A 17,363-nucleotide genomic window follows, 5' to 3' on the forward strand; every position below is an offset into this window, starting at 1 on the left:
CCCCACGATAACACGAATACAGCTGCAATAGCGGTCACCACAACGGCAGCGCGAAATGGACCGATATCTCCGAATACATCGGCAGTAATTTGTGCAATAAGTCCGGCGATCACTGCGACGACCCCATTGATCTCTGACCCAAGGGCAAATGTCTTCGCCAACAAATCTTCCGAAAAGCCTACGATGCATGTAACGGTGACACGTCAGTGGAAATCGCCTAAAACCAAAATATAGGTAAGACCCCGTCGTTCTCACCTCGTGCTCGATGTTCGGTAACCATCCAGCTCTCAAACGCTGAGAAAAGCAACGACGTCGACATACCGCCAAGCACTCTTCCAAGCAGGAGAACTTCCACAATAGGGATGTCCTCTAATACATTGATGGCGATCTATCTAACAAAATGCCGCGCACCACCAACAAGCATTCGACGTTTTCGTTAGCCAGCTACCCCCATCAACACCCAGTAGCAATCCGACCTCCAACGTGCAGTACACCAAGCACGCCCTGCGTCTTCCGTATTTGTCCACCAGCGGACCGACGAAATTGCCAAACACTACGGAAGACAGGAAGCCCGTAAGGAACAGCGCACCCACGTTCACGCCGTAGCTCTACCCAGCAGCAACAGAATCGCAATCAGCGCAGTTCAGTCGGATCACAGAGCGCCCTCCACTGCATCCACGAACCTGGTACAAACTGTACATGTGCGTGCCCTGCAGCCAGTCGGCGAACATTACGAGGCCGAAGACAACCAGATACTGGTGCTGGAAGCGCGCAAAGGACTTGTTCTCGGAGGCTCTGCTCTTCTCTTTGGCCGCATTCTGGCTGCTTTTTTGCACAACAAGGAACTTCCCCACGGCGTGGAGGAGCAGCAGACACAGAAGCAGCGCGATGCAGCTCGCAGACGCCCACACGGGCCACTGGAAAGCGCCCGAGAGCCACGACGGCGACAACATCGACCCCGCGATGGACGCACTGTTGTACTCAGTACTCAGATCGTCGGAATCAGATACTGGGTACTTCAGTTAAACTACTTCATATCGCTACTTTCTATTGTATGTACCACTGTAATGGTACATTCGTGGTCATTCACGCTGGCTGGCCACAATAGACTTACGACTGCTGGCCAACATGGAGGTGCTCAAGACGACCGTGATCAGCGAGAAGAAGGCGGCCAAGCTGCTCAAGAAGTTCGTCGACAGCAAGGAGGAGGAGGAGAACGCGGACCTCATGGTGCGTGTTGCGATTGCGTGCAAGAGGCTTGCAGCTCTGTGCAGTACCGGTAGGCTGATGATGTCGCTCTTGTGCTCCAGATGAACGAGGAGGTCAAGTTCCAGTTGGCGCAGGTGCTGGCGCACTTGGAAGGCAAGAAGCCGCAGATCCAGCAGCAGGACGAGGTCCAGTTCGGCCAGTACTAAGCCTTGATATGTAAATACAACACCGCGCGTTGACGATAGAGAGAGAAGCGGTCCCTGTGTCCACAGGCTGGGTGTGTTTTCATGCGAGAGGGAGGAAAACTCTGGTGGCCGGACGTGAGCTCCAGGCTGGCCTGCCTGTGCCAGCGTGCGGACTGCGTGGTCGTTGAGCCGTCGGGTTGTGCAAGACAGGTGCTCGGTCATCGCCGTCGTCTGCCACGCAGGCGACTAGGCAAAGTGGCCGTCGGCGCTGATCGGCATCCGCGTCTGCCGAGGAGCAGAGGCACTCGGTGTGAGCGGGCATGGAGAGCATCCTGATCAGGTCTCGTGCGGTCGACGAGGCGTGGTGCCGAGCTTGAAGTGCCCGCCAGCAGGTGTCCCAAGGGATCGAGTGTGTTGTCGGCGCTGCAACGACAACCGGATCGATGCAGATCGACTGCACGCGACGCCTCCTCTGCAGGGAGGAGTCGGAGCTGCAGCGCCGTTACATGTACTCCGGACGGAGACCGCGGGCTGAAGTTCGGGCTGAACTCCTGAACTCTCTCATCTCTTGCGAGGCACAGTAGACCTCCAAATCAGAATTTGACAACTACGCGGTGAGCTGTGCAATCAGGGAAAACGAAGGTGCGACATGTTAGGGTATTCATCTCTCGGCCGAGAGCTGACCAAGGGATTGATATTGAAAGAGCTGAGAAGATATGATCAGTCGTTCACTTGGTCGGCTCCTTCGTGCGTGCACGAATCGCGCGAATTCTCTCTGCTTTTCACTCAGTCGCTGCATGTCATTCTTCAAAATCCCATCTCGCAACCGATCATCATGGCTCGCTCCACTCCCAGCACCCGATCCTCGCTTTCTTCAGCCCGCTCTGGCCCTACTTCGAGCGCCCCGAGGAAGCCTCCCGTCATCACTTCGGTCCATTATTGCCTGATAGTGACGAAGATGAAGACGTGGACCACGCCATTTTGGACAACTTCCAGGCGCTTGGGTACCGCGTACCAAGTTTTACCGTCACTTTCACTGCACGAAAATCACGATCTGCCCATTTAATCAGAATCCGATCGTCCAACTCGGAATCTTTCGTATTGTGCTAGCCGTAGTGGAATAAAAGGAGTAGCTGAGCTCGTGTCATCGTCATGGTGCTCTCGATCAGTAGCAGGCGGAAAAGGGAACAAAGGTTGTGCTTGGGCAACTAGGCCCTACCGTGCAGGGTAGGCAGCTTCTGACCTCGAGGTCTAGTATCTTATCCCAGATCGACGCTGCACTCAATAGGATATCATGCAACCCAGCGCCCAGCAGATGCGACCGAGCCTTTGTCGGCGGCGGCGCTGGCGCGTGTTGGCCATGTTAGCAACGCTGTAGGTATACATGTAATAGCAGTGCCCTTCGACGCCATGCAGGTCGTTACGTTTCAAGCAGCGCGATTCCTGCTTTGCCAGCCCGGAAAGGGACAGCGGAGCCGCTCGCGTGCGAAGCAGTCACCGCGAATTTTGGCACGCAGAGACAAGCGCCGCAAGCGGCCAAGCAGCCATGGCGCCTTCGTCAGCGTGGCGCGCGAAGTAACCGCGCCGTCACCGCCGCGCAAAACCCCATCGGCTCCGATCGGAGCCGAGCTCACAGACGTCCGAGCGGAACGCCGGACAGCGCTAGGAGCCACAAGCGCGCTCGTATACGGGGCCAGCATGCCCGGTCCTTGTGCGGCGGACGCGTACGTGGGAGTTCCGGTCATGAGCGCGGGCATTACTCGACGCGAGGCGCAGCGCCGCAAGCAAACACGGAGAGACCGTGGAAGGGCGTCGCCCAGCTGGCGGCCTCCTAGCCGCCCGGTTCCTTGAGCTGCCGCGTGAACAGCATCAAACGCTGCACGCGAATTTTTTTTAAGTACTGCACAACTCCACGCGCTAACAACCGCAACCGCGCGATGGCGCTGCCCGGCAGAGGAAGCCTCCACCAAGCCTTTTCCGCAACGCCCACGAACTCGTCAATAGCTTCCTGCCAGCCGTCGGCGCCAGGGCTCAGGGCTCAGGGCTCGCCAGGTCAGGTCGGATACAACTTGACCAAGGGCAATCAGAGGGCGTTACACGGCACTCCCAGAGTGGGACTATCACGCGCCCCTTCTCTGCGCGCCCGGCCAGCTGCAACAGCAACAGCACGACTGCAGGCATCCAGTTCCTGGTCACCGCCGCGTTCTCACTCGCGGATTCCTCGGCAGCAGAGCAGAGCTCGGAGCACTCGCCGCGCCTGCTCGCTCGCTTGGTGCAGCAACTAGACCGCAGTCCGTCTAGTATCCAGTACAGTACACTCGCCCTCCACCTACGCAGCCAGACAGAAGATGCTGGACTCGCGCAGCAGCAACGAGCTGGACCTGGCCTACATGCCGTACCACGAAGGGCTCATGAACCACAACGCGCCGCCCGTGCGCGGCAGTCTGTCCGTGCGCGTGCCGCCCCCGCAGCACTCGCAGTCCATGCCTACGACCTCGTACTACGGAGACAGCGACGATGACGACGACGTGTCGGACGACCCGGCCTGGATGAACGCGCCGCGTGGCAGCCTGCAGCCGGCGCTGCCCGCCAACCTCATGAAGAAGGCGTCCAGCATCTCGGTCACGGACACGCAGGCCTCCAGCCCCGTGTCGCCCAGCACGGAGCCCAACTCGAGCGGCGGGGAGGAGGACGAGCAGGACAAGCAGCAGCGCAAGAAGGACGACGACGACGAGGACGACGACTACTTTCCCCCCGTGCCCAAGATGCAGTCGCCCCCGCCGCAGCAGCGGCGCAAGAACTCCCCGCAGCCCAGCAGCGCTCGGCGCAGCCAGTCGGACGACAAGCTGAGCGCGGACGTGAAGCTCCGCAAGTCCAAGAGCATGACCAAAAACCAGGCGCCGGGCAACCCGTCCGACGCCAACTTGATGGTGAACTTGGGCGTACCACGCAACTCGCGCGGCAACTCGGAGATCGGCCGCCTGTCGGTGGAGAAGAAGCCCGCGGAATCGGACTTGGACGAGAGCAACCCTTCGTCACCCGTGGACTCCACTCGCCCCTCGGCGCAGTATAACAGCCGACCGACGACGCCCGCTACGACCGCTGTGGGTGGCAGCAACAACGGCTACCGCGACAGCATGATGCGCTACCGTCCCAGTGATCTCAAGCCGCAGGACCTCACGACAGCCATGATGGCGCGTGACAGTTTGGCGCCCGAGAATTTCGAGAGCACCCGCAGCATCGACCTGTACGCGAGCAGCCGCAGCAGCAACATGGGCCTCGAGAGCAGCCGCTCCTTGGACCAATACGGCAGCGCGCGCGGCAGCACCGCCTTCGACAGCAGTCGCAGCATCGACCCGCTGGCGAGCGGCCGAAGCACCGACCTCATGAGTGGACGCGGCTCGGTCATGCACTTCGGCCCGCGCGTGACGGAGGAGGGCCTCTCGGACTACCTCCGCGCCGTGAAGACGGGCAACCTACAGCTGCTGCGCGCATGCCTGCAGGACCGGAACACGGACTTCACGGAGCGCGACCCGGTACACGGCCAGTCGGCGATGCACATTGCAGTGCGCTTCGGCCAGCTGCACGCTGTGCAATTGTTGTGCGGCAAAAAAACGCGGGGTCTGCTCATCGACGCCGTGGACAACCGACAAAACACGCCGCTGCACTTGGCAGCGGCCAAGTCGCGCCGCATCACCAAGTACCTGCTGGAGCACGGCGCCGACGCCTCGCGCGTGAACAACCGCAACCAGACGCCGCTGGCCGTGCACATTATCACGTCCAAGCGCGACGACCCGCTGATCGCGGAGATGCTGCTGCAGCACAAGACGGACCCGAACGGCCCGCTGGGCAACAGCACGCTGCTGCACAAGGCGGTGGACCTCAAGTTTTTCGAGATCGCCAACCGCCTCGTTCGTCACGGAGCCCGTCTCGACGTGAAGGACGCCCAAGGCCGCATGGTGTTCGAGAAGGCAGACCGAAAGGTGCTCCGCCAGCTCTGCTCCAAGATCTCGTACCCGCCCGTGTGGGTCCCCAACACGGAGCGCAAGGACTGCATGATCTGCCAGCGAACCTTCAGCCGCCTGGGTGTCGGCGTGCGCCGCCACCACTGCCGCCACTGTGGTCGGCTCATCTGTGGCCGCTGTTCGCACGTGTCCGTGGAGAGCGAGGCGTTCCCGAGCACCTTCATCGGCCACATCGACCGCAACCCGTCGGACGAACGCTCGAACCTCAAGCGTGTGTGCAAGACGTGCAGCAGCGTGTTCGACGAGCGTGCCAAGGAGGCGAAGCAGGGCGACGGAAACCGCAAGTGGTCGGACGCCTTCATGGACCGAGTGGTCGGCTGCGCCTGGGACGAGATCGAACGCAAGGACAGCAGCAACAATCTCGGCTCGCAACGCGGCTCCCTCGCAGCGTAGGGACACATCCTCGGCACCAGGGCAAACAGGACTGCTTGAACTCGTAAAGCCGAGCTCTCTCTCCATCGGTGGTAGTGGAGAGAGACCCTGCAGAGGAGGTCACGGGCGGTCAGGCAAATTAGCAGAGGGCAGCCGTCGTTCGGACGGAAGTGTGCAAATTGTATCAGTAACATGTCGTGTCACCTTGGCGTTGCATTCGCAGTGATGGCTTTCAATCATGCATGCAGTTGTAGCTGACTCACCTTGGTCATGCATGTCTGTATCACTATGTGTAGGGTTTTGTGTCTCTAGACTGGTGCGAATGAAATCGCACTTAGTGAATACGGAGCTGGCTGGCCGTCATTGCCGAAGCGGCGGAGCACTCGCAGCCTGGTTCATCATGCGCTGTTGTCAGATGGTCATGGGCCCTGCGGGCACTGGCAAGGTGCGGCGATAGCCCAATGTGTTTCTACGTCGTCTTGCGCTCCTGTGGCAGTAATTTGAGCGAGTTTTGACCCACGGGTGCTGGTTTAATTGATGGTTTCCGGTTGTAATGCGCAGTCCACGTACTGCAACAACATGCACGAGTTCTGCGCGGCGTCTGGGCGCATGACGTACGTCGTGAACTTGGACCCGGCCGCCGATAACTTCGACTACCCCGTGGCCTTCGGTACGCCGCTTTTCCCGTTGAATTCGGCGCAGTGGTTGCGGAGATAACGATGTCTTGGTGCGGTGCGCAGACATCCGCGACCTGATCAGCGTTGAGGACGTGATGGAGGAGCTGGGCTACGGCCCCAATGGCGGCCTCATCTACTGCATGGAGTGAGTTCATTGGCGTTAACGTTCTGGCAGAGATGACTCCTCACGCGGCTCTTGACAGGTACCTGGTCCAGAACCTCGACTGGCTGCAGGACTTGCTGGGCGAGTACAGCGACGAAGACTACTTCATCTTCGACTGCCCAGGTGGGGATACTGAATGATCGGTTGTTCGTGATGTTGATGCTGATGTTGAGGTGTTTCGTGTGTTTTGTAGGCCAAATCGAGCTTTACTCTCACTTGCCAGTGATGAAGCAGCTGTGTGACTCGCTGAAGGACTGGGGATTCAACATTTGCTGCGTTTACTTGGTGGGTTCTGAGTTTTTGCAGCGAATGCTTGCTTGACCCGATGTGTGGATCTGACTTATCGTACTTTGAGCAAATTACGTGCGTAGATCGACTCATTATTTATCGTTGACCCGACCAAGTTTATCTCCGGAGTGCTCTGCTCGCTGTCGGCCATGGTTCAGATGGAGCTTCCTCACATCAATGTGCTAACGAAGTGCGACCTGGTAGACGAGAAGGAGATGTCCAAGTACGTTTGCATCGCTTACTTGCCGACTGGCCATATCGTGGGAACGCACCGAAGCTTTCAGATATTAACAGTACTTCGTTGTGCGTTGTAGGTATTTGGACCCGTCGGAGGGCTACCTTCTCGAAAACCTGGCGAACTCTACTGACCCGAAGTGGCGTCCTCTTAGCTCGGCAATCTGCAACGTTGTAAGTGGCGAATACTGTGCAGCGAGCTAATTTATCACGAAGGACGGTCGACTCAGTCGTGTGTGCCTGTCTTTGTGGGATACTTTGTGCTCAGATCAACGATTTCAGCATGGTAGCCTTCGTCCCGATGAACATCAATCGCGAAGAGAGCATCGAGACCGTACTCATGCACGTGGATCACGCCATTAACTATGGCGACGACTTGGAGCCTCAGGTACAGCTTTCCCCCCTGAAGATCCGGTGTGGTTGTTTCTCGATCTAGTAGTCGGTTGCGCTCACACAATTCTTGCAACTGCTATTGATCCATTATTTAGGAACCGAAAAGCCAGGACATGGATGAGTAGTTGCACTGCTTTGGCTTCAAGCAAACACGAACTTCTTGATTTGAGCCTCTTCGAGTCGGATCCGGCCATATTAGCATTACTCGCTGTTCACTTCGTCGCACATCTGTCGACTGCAGGCCAAAACCACGGTTTTTTCGGCCATATATCTGATTAAGATACGGCGATCCTGTAAGACGACGAAAGCACATGGAGTTTTCACGCTGATGCAAAGTGCACCCGTGCAACTTTGTTTCATCCCCGCCGCAAGGGAGAGGTAGAGCTGCGTTGCACTACAGTAGTTTAGCTGTTCGCGGATGGCTACAGCCAATTGAGGTGAGAATCGCGAAGTCGTAGGGGCATGCCACTTCAAGCTCCGTTACCGTGACCTGTCCGTTCCTGGCGTCGGCGACAGGCTCAAATATGACTGCAACTATTAGACCCCCGGGCGTTTTGTGCTAAACCACCGGGCAAAGTTCTCGATGCCACCCACTGGTGACCAAGGCGGTTGCAACCACTCCGTGTTGGATTCACGTTAGCATTCCTCTCTTCACTCCGCATTTTGCCAGTTCGACTCCGACCTCTTTGCTTCCACCCTCCCCGAACACCTTCCGACTTCGGCTGCCCCCACGCTCTCGATGTCTCTCTTGCAATCGCTAAAAATCATCTCCCTACTCGTCGCGACGATGGCTGCCCTGACCGGTTCAAGCATCGCTGTCAGTCGTGAAGTCGCAGGCGATGACAACTCAACCGACAGCAGCGCCGCTGACGATGGCAACAGCACCTCGAGGCATCTGATGGAAGCGGGGGCGTCCGACTATCACACGGCAATGCTCAACGCCGTCAATGCGGAGCGTGCTTCACGTGGCTTACCCAAGCTCTGCAGGAGCAAAAAGCTGCAGTGGGCAGCTCAGGGGCACTCGGATGACATGGCACAGAGGAACTACCTGGGTCACACAGGCTCGGACGGCTCCACCGTGGAGAGCCGAATCGACGACGAGGGCTACTACTGGACGGACGTGGCGGAGAACGTCGCCGCCGGCCAAGCATCGGTGAGCTCCGTCATGTCGTCCTGGATGAGCTCCAAGCACCACCGAGCCAACATCCTTAGCCGCCAGTACAAGATGTTTGGCTGCGGCTACTCGTACCGCGCCAGCAGCAAGTACGACCACTACTGGACGCAGGACTTCGCGGCGGGCAGCGGCGAGGTGTGCAGCTAGGCCGCTCTGGTGTATTAAATCATGCGTTCTACGTTCCCCCGACTCGGAATATAAAGCTTACATAGACAAATAGACTTTACTCTTCGCCAAAGCAAGACGCTAGTTCCCTCCACATCGCTTGAGCTTAGTCGATTGCTTGTGATCGACAGCTGCAACTTCACGACGACGACGCGGTTCATCTGGTCGAGCTGAGCTGGTGTAGCTCGATCGATCGAAGTTGCGATGGTCTCCTATACATGTACGTACACGCACAGACCTCTGTGTTCCAGCTGGTAAACTCTCAGGACATCGTCGTCTTGCGCCCGACCAAATGATATTATCAGATCCTCTAGTGGTGCCCGTGATCTTTCGGTGATCCACTCCCTGGTCATGCAGCGACCTTACTGACACCATGCACTCATACGCTTCAGATGTGCCGAGCACGATTGACGAATTCGAACACGTGAATGTACCTCTGCCCGCCATTCGCCAAATGGCCGTTCCCCGACGTCACCGAGATGCTCAGTGCACTGCATCGCGCTCTATCTCTCTCAAGGTCTGGAGATCTCATACGTCATCCAGGGCCTTGATGCCCGACTTCTCTCGATCCTCGAGCCTTTTCATTCTGCATTTGACCACGAACGTCCAAGTCGACAGTCTCCTCCAGCTGCTCGTCGTCACGATGGAATCCTTTGTCCGCCGCTCGACCGTTCTCCTGCTGCTACTTGTCGTCACGCTACTTGGGTGCTCGTTTTCGGCAACAACTACAGTCCAAAAAACTGCTATCGGTTCTGCTGTCGCCGAGGAGGTCGCCAACCATGCCTCCGCATTGCGGAAGGCAGCCATCGGCTCCGCTGTCGCCGAGGAGCTCGCCAACACCACAGCCACTCGACACCTCCAAACGTACTCGTCGACCGGGTTCCAGACGTTGATGCTCAACGCCGTGAACAAGCAACGCACGGCCAACGGACTGTCCAAGCTGTGCATGAACAAGAAGCTGCAGACGGCGGCGCAGGGCCACTCAGCCGACATGGCCGCCAAAAACTACATGAGCCACACAGGCTCGGACGGCTCGACGATGTCGCAGCGCATCACGGCCGCGGGGTACAAGTGGAGTGCCTGTGCCGAGAACGTCGCGGCCGGCCAGACAACGGTCGACGCCGTGATGACAGCGTGGATGGCCTCCAGCGGCCACAGAGCTAACATCCTTAGCACCAAGTACACCATGTTCGGCTGCGGATACGCCTACAAGTCTGGCACCACCTATCTGCACTACTGGACACAGGATTTCGCGTACGGAAGCACGGAGAGCTGCTCGTAGGTGGGCGAAACCTAGTAGAGTAGAATGACTTTGCTGTTCCGTGGAAGTGGAGCGGTAGCTTCCTGAACAACACTAGCCCGTACTAATAACTATGAGTGAAATACACACGCATGCGACGTACTTCTGCGTGGAGCAACATGTATTAACTACAAGGTTCTTGGGTAAGTCTCCTATGATAACAGCGAGCACAGTCCGATCCCACTTGATTACAGTAGTTTAGAGTTTTCGTCTTTGAAAACCCGTACTTTTGGAGAAACCAGGGCCTGTATAATAACGGCGGATGGTGTCCACTGTACGTACGTATGCGCTTAGAGCATCTCCATCGGAGGGTCTCAAGGGCGGGCTCGTGTCGTTCTTGAATCGTATTTGAGTATTGTCTCGTTTGTTTTAAAGTCCTTGGTTTTTGTGTCCCAGCTTATGGCGTTGGCGCAATATTTTGGTAAAAACGAGTTCAAGTATAGAGGGCAAACACACACGAAATTTCCCGAAGGCAAACTATAGCTCTTTGATCGGTTAAATGAAGCTGTATGCGCCGACAGGGAGTATGCGCCGACAGAATAGGATAAACGTTTCAGATGCAGGCGTATTCCATCGTCGTGGTCTGTAACCAACATAACTTTTATGGAAATATACTGTATGTTGCTTAGGTGGGATTCTCCGCTGGAGAACGCTTCCAATTCGTGAGTCTTCAGGTGCATTCTGCTTGGGAGTCCTATAAAATGCATTATCCCAGGGGGCGGCCTGACTGATCGATAAATATACATATTACCTGAGTAGTAAGATTTTTTTAAAATACTTATTTGGACATAGATGTACAAAATACATGACCGATGATTACATTCATCTTCAAATGTGTAGATACTTACCGTAGTACATGTGTAAAATCCTACGATCGGGGAAGACGGGAAGTGATGGTACGCTGCATAGGACAAATGTATATCGTAGCCATTATGTACGGAGGAAATTTCATCGCTGCCGTTTCCTTGGCAGCACCTGCTCTGTTGGTCACCCACTGGGTGATCCTTTGATGATGAACCAGTTCGTGAGAGCCTCTAACCGAGAGAGAGACAGAGACGACTGCTTGCAGTGAGTGGCGCTCACTTCACGATTCACGTTGGAAGTAGTGACCTGTGAATCCCCTCCTAGGTCTGCCATGCGTCTACAGCAAGCTCTACTCGTGGTGATTGCCGCTGTCTCCGTCAGCACTATCCCACTTTCGGCGGCTAAGGAGACCGAAACCTCAACGTTGGAGTTCCCAGCGTCGGGTCGATCGACCTCCACATTCTTCGATGCTACTAACGGGCGCTCGCTGCGGGTTGGTAAAGTGACTGATACGGGGGACGAAAGCGCTGAAGACAGAGGCTTGTGGTCAAGTATAAAAGTGAGGTGGTGGCTCGAGTTGGAAAAGTCTGACGACCAAGTCAAGAAGGCGCTGAAGCTGGACGGACTAGAGGGAGCGGCCCTCACGAGTCACAAGAACTACAATACTTACATGAAGTTTGCCAAAAAGGCGGTAGGGTACCGAGTGAACAAGTGGTACAGGAAGAAATACACCACGTTCCAAGTCTGGGAGGAGCAGGGTCTCGGACATGTCACCCATGCAAGCCAGCTGGGCACGATCTGGAATACCGAGAAGTTCAAGGTCTACGAGAGATACGTGAACTACTTCGACACCAATGTACTCAGGACGATGAAAGCAGGGTATGGCCCGCCAAAACTGATGCTCAGTAGGGGGGCCACGGAAGCGGAGATGGCAGCTCGAACGCTGATCATGGTCAGAGCAGGAAGGCCCGCCAAGTACGCTAAATTGGCTTTAGGGATGACGGTGTCCACTTACCCGAGGTTGGTGCTGATGTCCGGAGCAAAACTCGAGTCAAATGCGGACTCCAAGTTCTTCAAACTCTTTCTCGAGAAGAAGAAACCGGCCCTACTAAAGGAGCGAGACACGCTTAACTCCGCTGGTAAACTGTCGAGCGATCAGGAACGTAGGAAAAGCGAGGTGGCGGAGGAACTCGCTCTGGTTGAGCAATATGTACCGCCAAAGCCCGTACAATGAGGAGGTTTTTCGAAGTTGGAGGTCCCGTGGGTTGGGTATGGACGTCAATTCAACTCCCGATTCAAGCTATATTTCAGGAGACAAGCAGAAGAGCCGTAAGTTGATTAGCTGAAGTAGGGCCCCAGCATTTGGAGATCTTTTGTTAGGAATGACATGCAATTGCAAACCCTTTGGACTTTGCCACTAATTATAAACGACGCATTTTTGGCCGGCAAAGATGCACGCCAAGGGCAGCGATAGTGACACGAGCGTAGAAGAGCAAGTCCAGCTCCGACGAGTATTTCGATTGCTAGCGTTCGACACTCCACTGCAGCGTCTAGATCACAAGCTAGAGGTATGGCGATACGGCATAGAGGATTTTGCGCTACTGTGCTGACTGTGATTCGCGCAGAAACTATCGGAGAAGGTGCAGGGCGTTAAGTCTCCGGAGGTAGAGTAAAGCTGACAACAGGACCCATACTAGTGAGTTGCTCAGGTTAACTGGATTGATGCCGTACGTTGTTAGCGCCAGTCTTCGCGAAGACGATACACACTGTCGGAGCACGACACAAAGCGTGACCGCTATATGAAGGAGAAGCTCAAATACCTTGCTACTCTGCAGGATGAAGTGAACTTGGGCCGTGAACTCGTGAGCTCAAAGTACCAGATCGACACGAAGGCGTTGATGACGATCTATGAGCAGCTCGGCTACCCGCTATCCGGTCAGGAGAAGAGCCGTCTAGAAGAGGTGATCTGGCAGGTGAACGACAATCTGGATGGGGCCATCAGCTTCGAAGAGTTCGAGAACAGCTACGTGAGGTCGCGCAATGATCGGTCAGGGCTCGAGCCGTCCGAGGTCTTCTTCCTCACGTGCTTCCTCATGTTTGACAAGGAGGGGTGCGGCAGGGTAAGACCATCTTCACATCGACCGATAGGATATTCACGCAATTCATGCATCACTGAAGCATCGCTGCTTGTCCGGTATCGTGTCAGATCTCCTTGGACGACGCGATGGGAATACTGTAAGCAGCGGCCGTCGCCACCTCCTCGATGGCGAACACAACGCATTAATCTGCTGCTACCTGCCTGACACAGATACCTCAAGTACGGTGAGGCCATGGAGCGCGAGATGGAGATCCATTTCGGCAAGTTGCTCGACGAAGGCGCCCACTTCGTCACGTTCACAGAGGTGCGCTGCGTCCTCAACTCGCCCTCACTCCAAAGCCTGACACTTTTTGACGTGCAGTTCCACGAGGCTACCACCAAGCGTCTGGGTGAGCTCATTGACCAGCAGGCGCCCTTCGCTCGACCGAACAAGTTCTGCAAGAAGCTCTGACTATCGTAGGTCTACAGTCAACATGCAGCAACGATGCAGAAAAGCATCTGATAATGCACAGCAGCTGTCCACCGCACGTTTTTGATGAGTCCGATGCTTGTCAATCTCATTCCGAAAGATCGACCGTCCTGCAGGGTGCTATCTGATACTGTAGGAATGCTGCGTTGGGGGATCGCAAGCTTGTTCTTGGTCGCCACACTGGTGGACGCCCGACTGGTTCCCTTGTCGCCGAACATCTTCGATGAATGGCGAGCAGGGTACCACGTCAGGGACGTCGTGCGCCAACAGGAGTCGCTGGAGGACCAGATCGCCCGCTATACATGGGAAGGAGCGTTCCCGAAGGCTGGGCGCACGCTGGAGGAGAAGATCAGCGAAGCCAACGCGTTTCTGGATCGAGAGCTGGCGATCGAGGAGCAGCGAGGCGTCGGCGTGAGCGGCGCCATCGTGTACCAAGACAAGGTGCTGCTGAGCAAGGGATACGGCCTTAGCGAGGTGAGGCGGATAGGCTGATACTTGCTGTGATACATATGTCACAGCTAACTTTTGTTGTATTGCAGTCGGACGATCCCAGCAGCCAGGTCACAAGCAGAACGCTGTTCCAGATCGGGTCGGTGTCCAAGACTTTCATCAGCTTCGGCATCGCCATCATGGTAGGAGATTGATTGTCTACGATATGCTTAATGAAATAGGCATCTATCTAACCACGTAACAGGTTGAGGAAGGAAAGTTGTCCTGGGGCGATCCGGTCAAGAAGCGCCTCCCGTCGTTCAAACTCTTCGACAAGTACGCCGAGGAGTACGTCACCATTGGCGACCTGTGCGCTATGAACTCAGGACTGAATGATCTACCGGATGTGGGGCGATTTTTCGGGGTTTATCCGACCGATGAGGATCTGGTGGCAGGTCTGGCAAATATTGAGCCTGCCCACACCCTTCGTGGTGGCCACGACTACGCCAATTCGAACTTCGCCATTCTTGGACAGGTTATCAAGAGCGTCAGTGGACAACCCTGGGATGTCTATCTGAAGGAGCGTATTTGGGACCCGCTTGGCATGACGCGTACGTTTGCCTCAGCTTTTGATGCGTTGGGTGAGAATGACACAAGCTACGGACACTTCCAGTGCGGAGAGGATCTCCTCGGACCTTACGATCTCGTCGAGGCTCCAGAAGCGCAGCTTGCTGGACACGGGCAGGGCCACAAAATTGCTTCTGGATCCACGCTTTCGAGCTCGGATGACCTAGCGACGCTGCTTCGACTGATCCTAAACAAAGGAACGGTGGATGGAGTCACAATTTTGAAAGATCCAGCCGCGGTGACAAGCATGATCACGGGAAAATACACCGTTAACAAGGAGTTCATGGACGAATTCTTGATCGAAGGTCACCAGTACAATCCCGACGGCAATACACTCGCATCTGGCTACGGCTTCGATTACGTTGGCCATGGCCAGTGGGGCCACGTGTACGTTGATAAAAGCGGTGACACCACTGTACATGTAACGCGGACAGGCATCGCCCCCGATGCGCAGCTTGGTGTGGTGTTTATGAGCAACACGCAGACGCCGGGTGGACATCTATCATACCCGCTTGATCACATCCGCTCGTACGTTATGGGGGTGTTTCTCGATGTACCCCAGGACATTTTGGACTTCGCGTATCATGAGTGGCGCAAGAACGATAAATTGGTACCGATTTTTGAAGGTATCCCAGCTTGCGGCCTGCGCTTCTGGAAAAACCCGCCGTACCGCTCTCTAAGTTTCGTGGCGAGGTCGGCGATGGTCGGGAAATACGTGGCTCAATCATCCAACGGATACTTCGGTTCGCTTGAAGTGCGTGAGGAGCAAGGAGAGTTGGTCTTGGAATATGGCGCCTTGTCAGCTCCTCTGAAGTACTACACGGATAAGGAGCACAAGCGCTTCTTCGTTTGGGACTACAAAGCTTCGCCTTTGCTAATCGAGGCGACGAAATCGGAGGGTAAATTTGAGCTGGAGATTGGTGTCGTGTTCCGCCAAGAGTAAATACCGTTACGGGGAGCGTTAAACGTGCAAATAAAAGCGACATGTTTATCGCTTCGTGGTTTCCTGCACGTTCACGCAAGTTTTGGTGAAGCTAATCGTTGTGATGAATTTACCTAGGCCGTTTATACAGCCCATGTTTTCAAAAGGGGTTAGGTAACTGTGCATACTGAAAACAAGTAAGAAATCCCAAACATAGGGAAATATGGCCAAACATGTTTGGCTTGTGGGACGGGTGTCATCGTCTGCAAATCCGCTACAACTACTATGGACCAAGGTGACCTACTGCTGCGAAACGTGCATCTCTCGGTCGTTAAACCCCGCATAAGACCGACCCAGCGTCGAGCAGGGATTCGTAGCACCAACCAGGACCATGGGGCTGACTCGGCGGCTGTTCATGGTTCTCAAATGTCACGGGGTCGATTTAGCTTGAGCGCTCCTGCTAGATTTGAGTGTCGTTTCACCCCCTCCGACCGAAAACATGGGCTGTATATTTCCGAAGAAGTTATCGGAGTTGCTCCCAGGTGATCGGGTCCTCTAGTTCTCTTGTGTAAACACCAAGAAATACTTCCTTTTTGACAGAGGAAATGACAGATTCGCGTGCTATTCCGAAAAAAAAAATCAAATCGCTCGCCAAATGACAAAATCGGACACTCCAACAAATTTAGGCCACACTCAGAGAAGTAATAGACCAGCCACGGTACTGCGCGAAACACCACAACATAACCCGCTGCCATGGCCGCCGCAAAAGAGGACCACGCGCCTGCTGCACCAGGAGCACCAGGGGCTCGTCATGTAGGTGTGCGTGTTGGTGAAGCCGGAGTCACCGCACTGGATGATAGAGTCGTCGTAGAATCCGGCATGGAGGAGAAACATGGTGGAGGAGGTGATCGCGGAGGAGGAGGGCGACCGAGGGAGAAACGGATTCCTGCAAGGGTCCGAAGAAAGCACACAAATGAGGACGCTGCGGAAAACTTGGTCATAACAAACGTGGATGTGATGAATAGGAAGGTGCCCTACACAACGGGCTGCTTCTCCTCGATATCTTTCGGCATCTTATCTACGACCTTCACCTAGGACAGCTTCTCCACGCTGCACACAACACTCGATACCTTTTGCTGCAGATGTTCATCACGGCTTCCTGCTCCACGGCACCATGCTCTAGGCGGTCTCTCCCATCGCCGTCTCCTCAAAGGCGTACTTCTGCATGACGACCTCAACGGCATGATCCACCACGTACACCTCAACGATGTCGGTATATATATACTTCACGATGCCAGTCTCCTCCAAGACAGCGGGCACCTTCAAGGCAACGGTCACCACGACGACTCTGTCGTCAGCCGCGGTGACTGCCGGGTGTGGTGTGGCGCGTAGTACCGTGCCTGAACTATTACTTCTCTGAGTGCCATAAATTTGTTGGAGTGCCCATTTGGAGCACAATTTGGAACTTTTATGGAATACTCAGGCCTCTCAAAATTAGGCAGAAATACTTACCTACCTAATTTGACCTCGATTAGGCATTTTGGGAAAAGTCTGAATAGGTAGTTCTTAAGTAGTTCGATACAAATGGCTCAAAATCCAAATTAGGCATGCAGGTGGTATACTTTATTCAAGTGAATTAGCTACGTGGACTCCAAGCGAAGCGTGCAGCCAGATCGACCAAAAAGAAGTACTACAGCGACTGGAGTTGGCCTTCCGTTGCATAGTTGGTTAGAGCTGTTCTCTGCGGGTTCTTGACTCGCTTCAAGGCGCTGAACTCACTCTCAACTAAGTGAGTGCCGGGCGATATCGCCGCCACTCCAGCGACGAAT

At 55.3% G+C, this 17,363-nt stretch overlaps 7 protein-coding genes across 7 annotated transcripts; 6 read left to right on the plus strand and 1 right to left on the minus strand.

The window, feature by feature from the left end:
* Window positions 1–436: 436 nt before the first annotated feature.
* IUM83_00298 (Major Facilitator Superfamily (MFS)) lies at window positions 437–953 on the minus strand (the record flags this gene model as incomplete). The annotated part of the gene is made up of 3 exons (XM_067924060.1): window positions 437–444; window positions 536–608; window positions 684–953. 3 exons carry the CDS (start codon window positions 951–953, stop codon window positions 437–439), a joined length of 351 nt encoding a protein of 116 aa, XP_067789186.1.
* A 175-nt stretch (window positions 954–1,128) lies between these two features.
* Window positions 1,129–1,415, plus strand: IUM83_00299 (uncharacterized protein; the record flags this gene model as incomplete). Its single annotated transcript, XM_067924061.1, has 2 exons — window positions 1,129–1,230; window positions 1,311–1,415. The coding sequence occupies 2 exons, from the start codon at window positions 1,129–1,131 to the stop codon at window positions 1,413–1,415; spliced, it is 207 nt and encodes a 68-aa protein (XP_067789185.1).
* Window positions 1,416–3,742: 2,327 nt separating this feature from the next.
* IUM83_00300 (GPN-loop GTPase) lies at window positions 3,743–5,812 on the plus strand (the record flags this gene model as incomplete). The annotated part of the gene is made up of 1 exon (XM_067924062.1): window positions 3,743–5,812. One exon carries the CDS (start codon window positions 3,743–3,745, stop codon window positions 5,810–5,812), a length of 2,070 nt encoding a protein of 689 aa, XP_067789334.1.
* Window positions 5,813–6,191: 379 nt separating this feature from the next.
* Window positions 6,192–7,671, plus strand: IUM83_00301 (GPN-loop GTPase; the record flags this gene model as incomplete). The annotated part of the gene is made up of 9 exons (XM_067924063.1): window positions 6,192–6,236; window positions 6,353–6,461; window positions 6,532–6,613; window positions 6,672–6,754; window positions 6,825–6,916; window positions 7,003–7,142; window positions 7,234–7,327; window positions 7,422–7,541; window positions 7,642–7,671. The coding sequence occupies 9 exons, from the start codon at window positions 6,192–6,194 to the stop codon at window positions 7,669–7,671; spliced, it is 795 nt and encodes a 264-aa protein (XP_067788531.1).
* Window positions 7,672–11,320: 3,649 nt separating this feature from the next.
* On the plus strand, window positions 11,321–12,223 carry IUM83_00302 (putative secreted RxLR effector protein; the record flags this gene model as incomplete). Its single annotated transcript, XM_067924064.1, has 1 exon — window positions 11,321–12,223. One exon carries the CDS (start codon window positions 11,321–11,323, stop codon window positions 12,221–12,223), a length of 903 nt encoding a protein of 300 aa, XP_067788775.1.
* A 217-nt stretch (window positions 12,224–12,440) lies between these two features.
* On the plus strand, window positions 12,441–13,538 carry IUM83_00303 (outer dynein arm docking complex 3; the record flags this gene model as incomplete). The annotated part of the gene is made up of 6 exons (XM_067924065.1): window positions 12,441–12,557; window positions 12,615–12,653; window positions 12,729–13,109; window positions 13,196–13,224; window positions 13,298–13,391; window positions 13,449–13,538. The coding sequence occupies 6 exons, from the start codon at window positions 12,441–12,443 to the stop codon at window positions 13,536–13,538; spliced, it is 750 nt and encodes a 249-aa protein (XP_067788774.1).
* Window positions 13,539–13,718: 180 nt separating this feature from the next.
* On the plus strand, window positions 13,719–15,555 carry IUM83_00304 (Enoyl-CoA hydratase; the record flags this gene model as incomplete). The annotated part of the gene is made up of 3 exons (XM_067924066.1): window positions 13,719–14,030; window positions 14,096–14,188; window positions 14,251–15,555. 3 exons carry the CDS (start codon window positions 13,719–13,721, stop codon window positions 15,553–15,555), a joined length of 1,710 nt encoding a protein of 569 aa, XP_067788535.1.
* Between the last annotated feature and the right edge of the window lie 1,808 nt (window positions 15,556–17,363).

This window comes from Phytophthora cinnamomi (genome assembly GCF_018691715.1).
Source record: "Phytophthora cinnamomi strain GKB4 chromosome Unknown Contig53, whole genome shotgun sequence".
Classification (NCBI taxonomy): Eukaryota; Oomycota; class Peronosporomycetes; order Peronosporales; family Peronosporaceae; genus Phytophthora; species Phytophthora cinnamomi.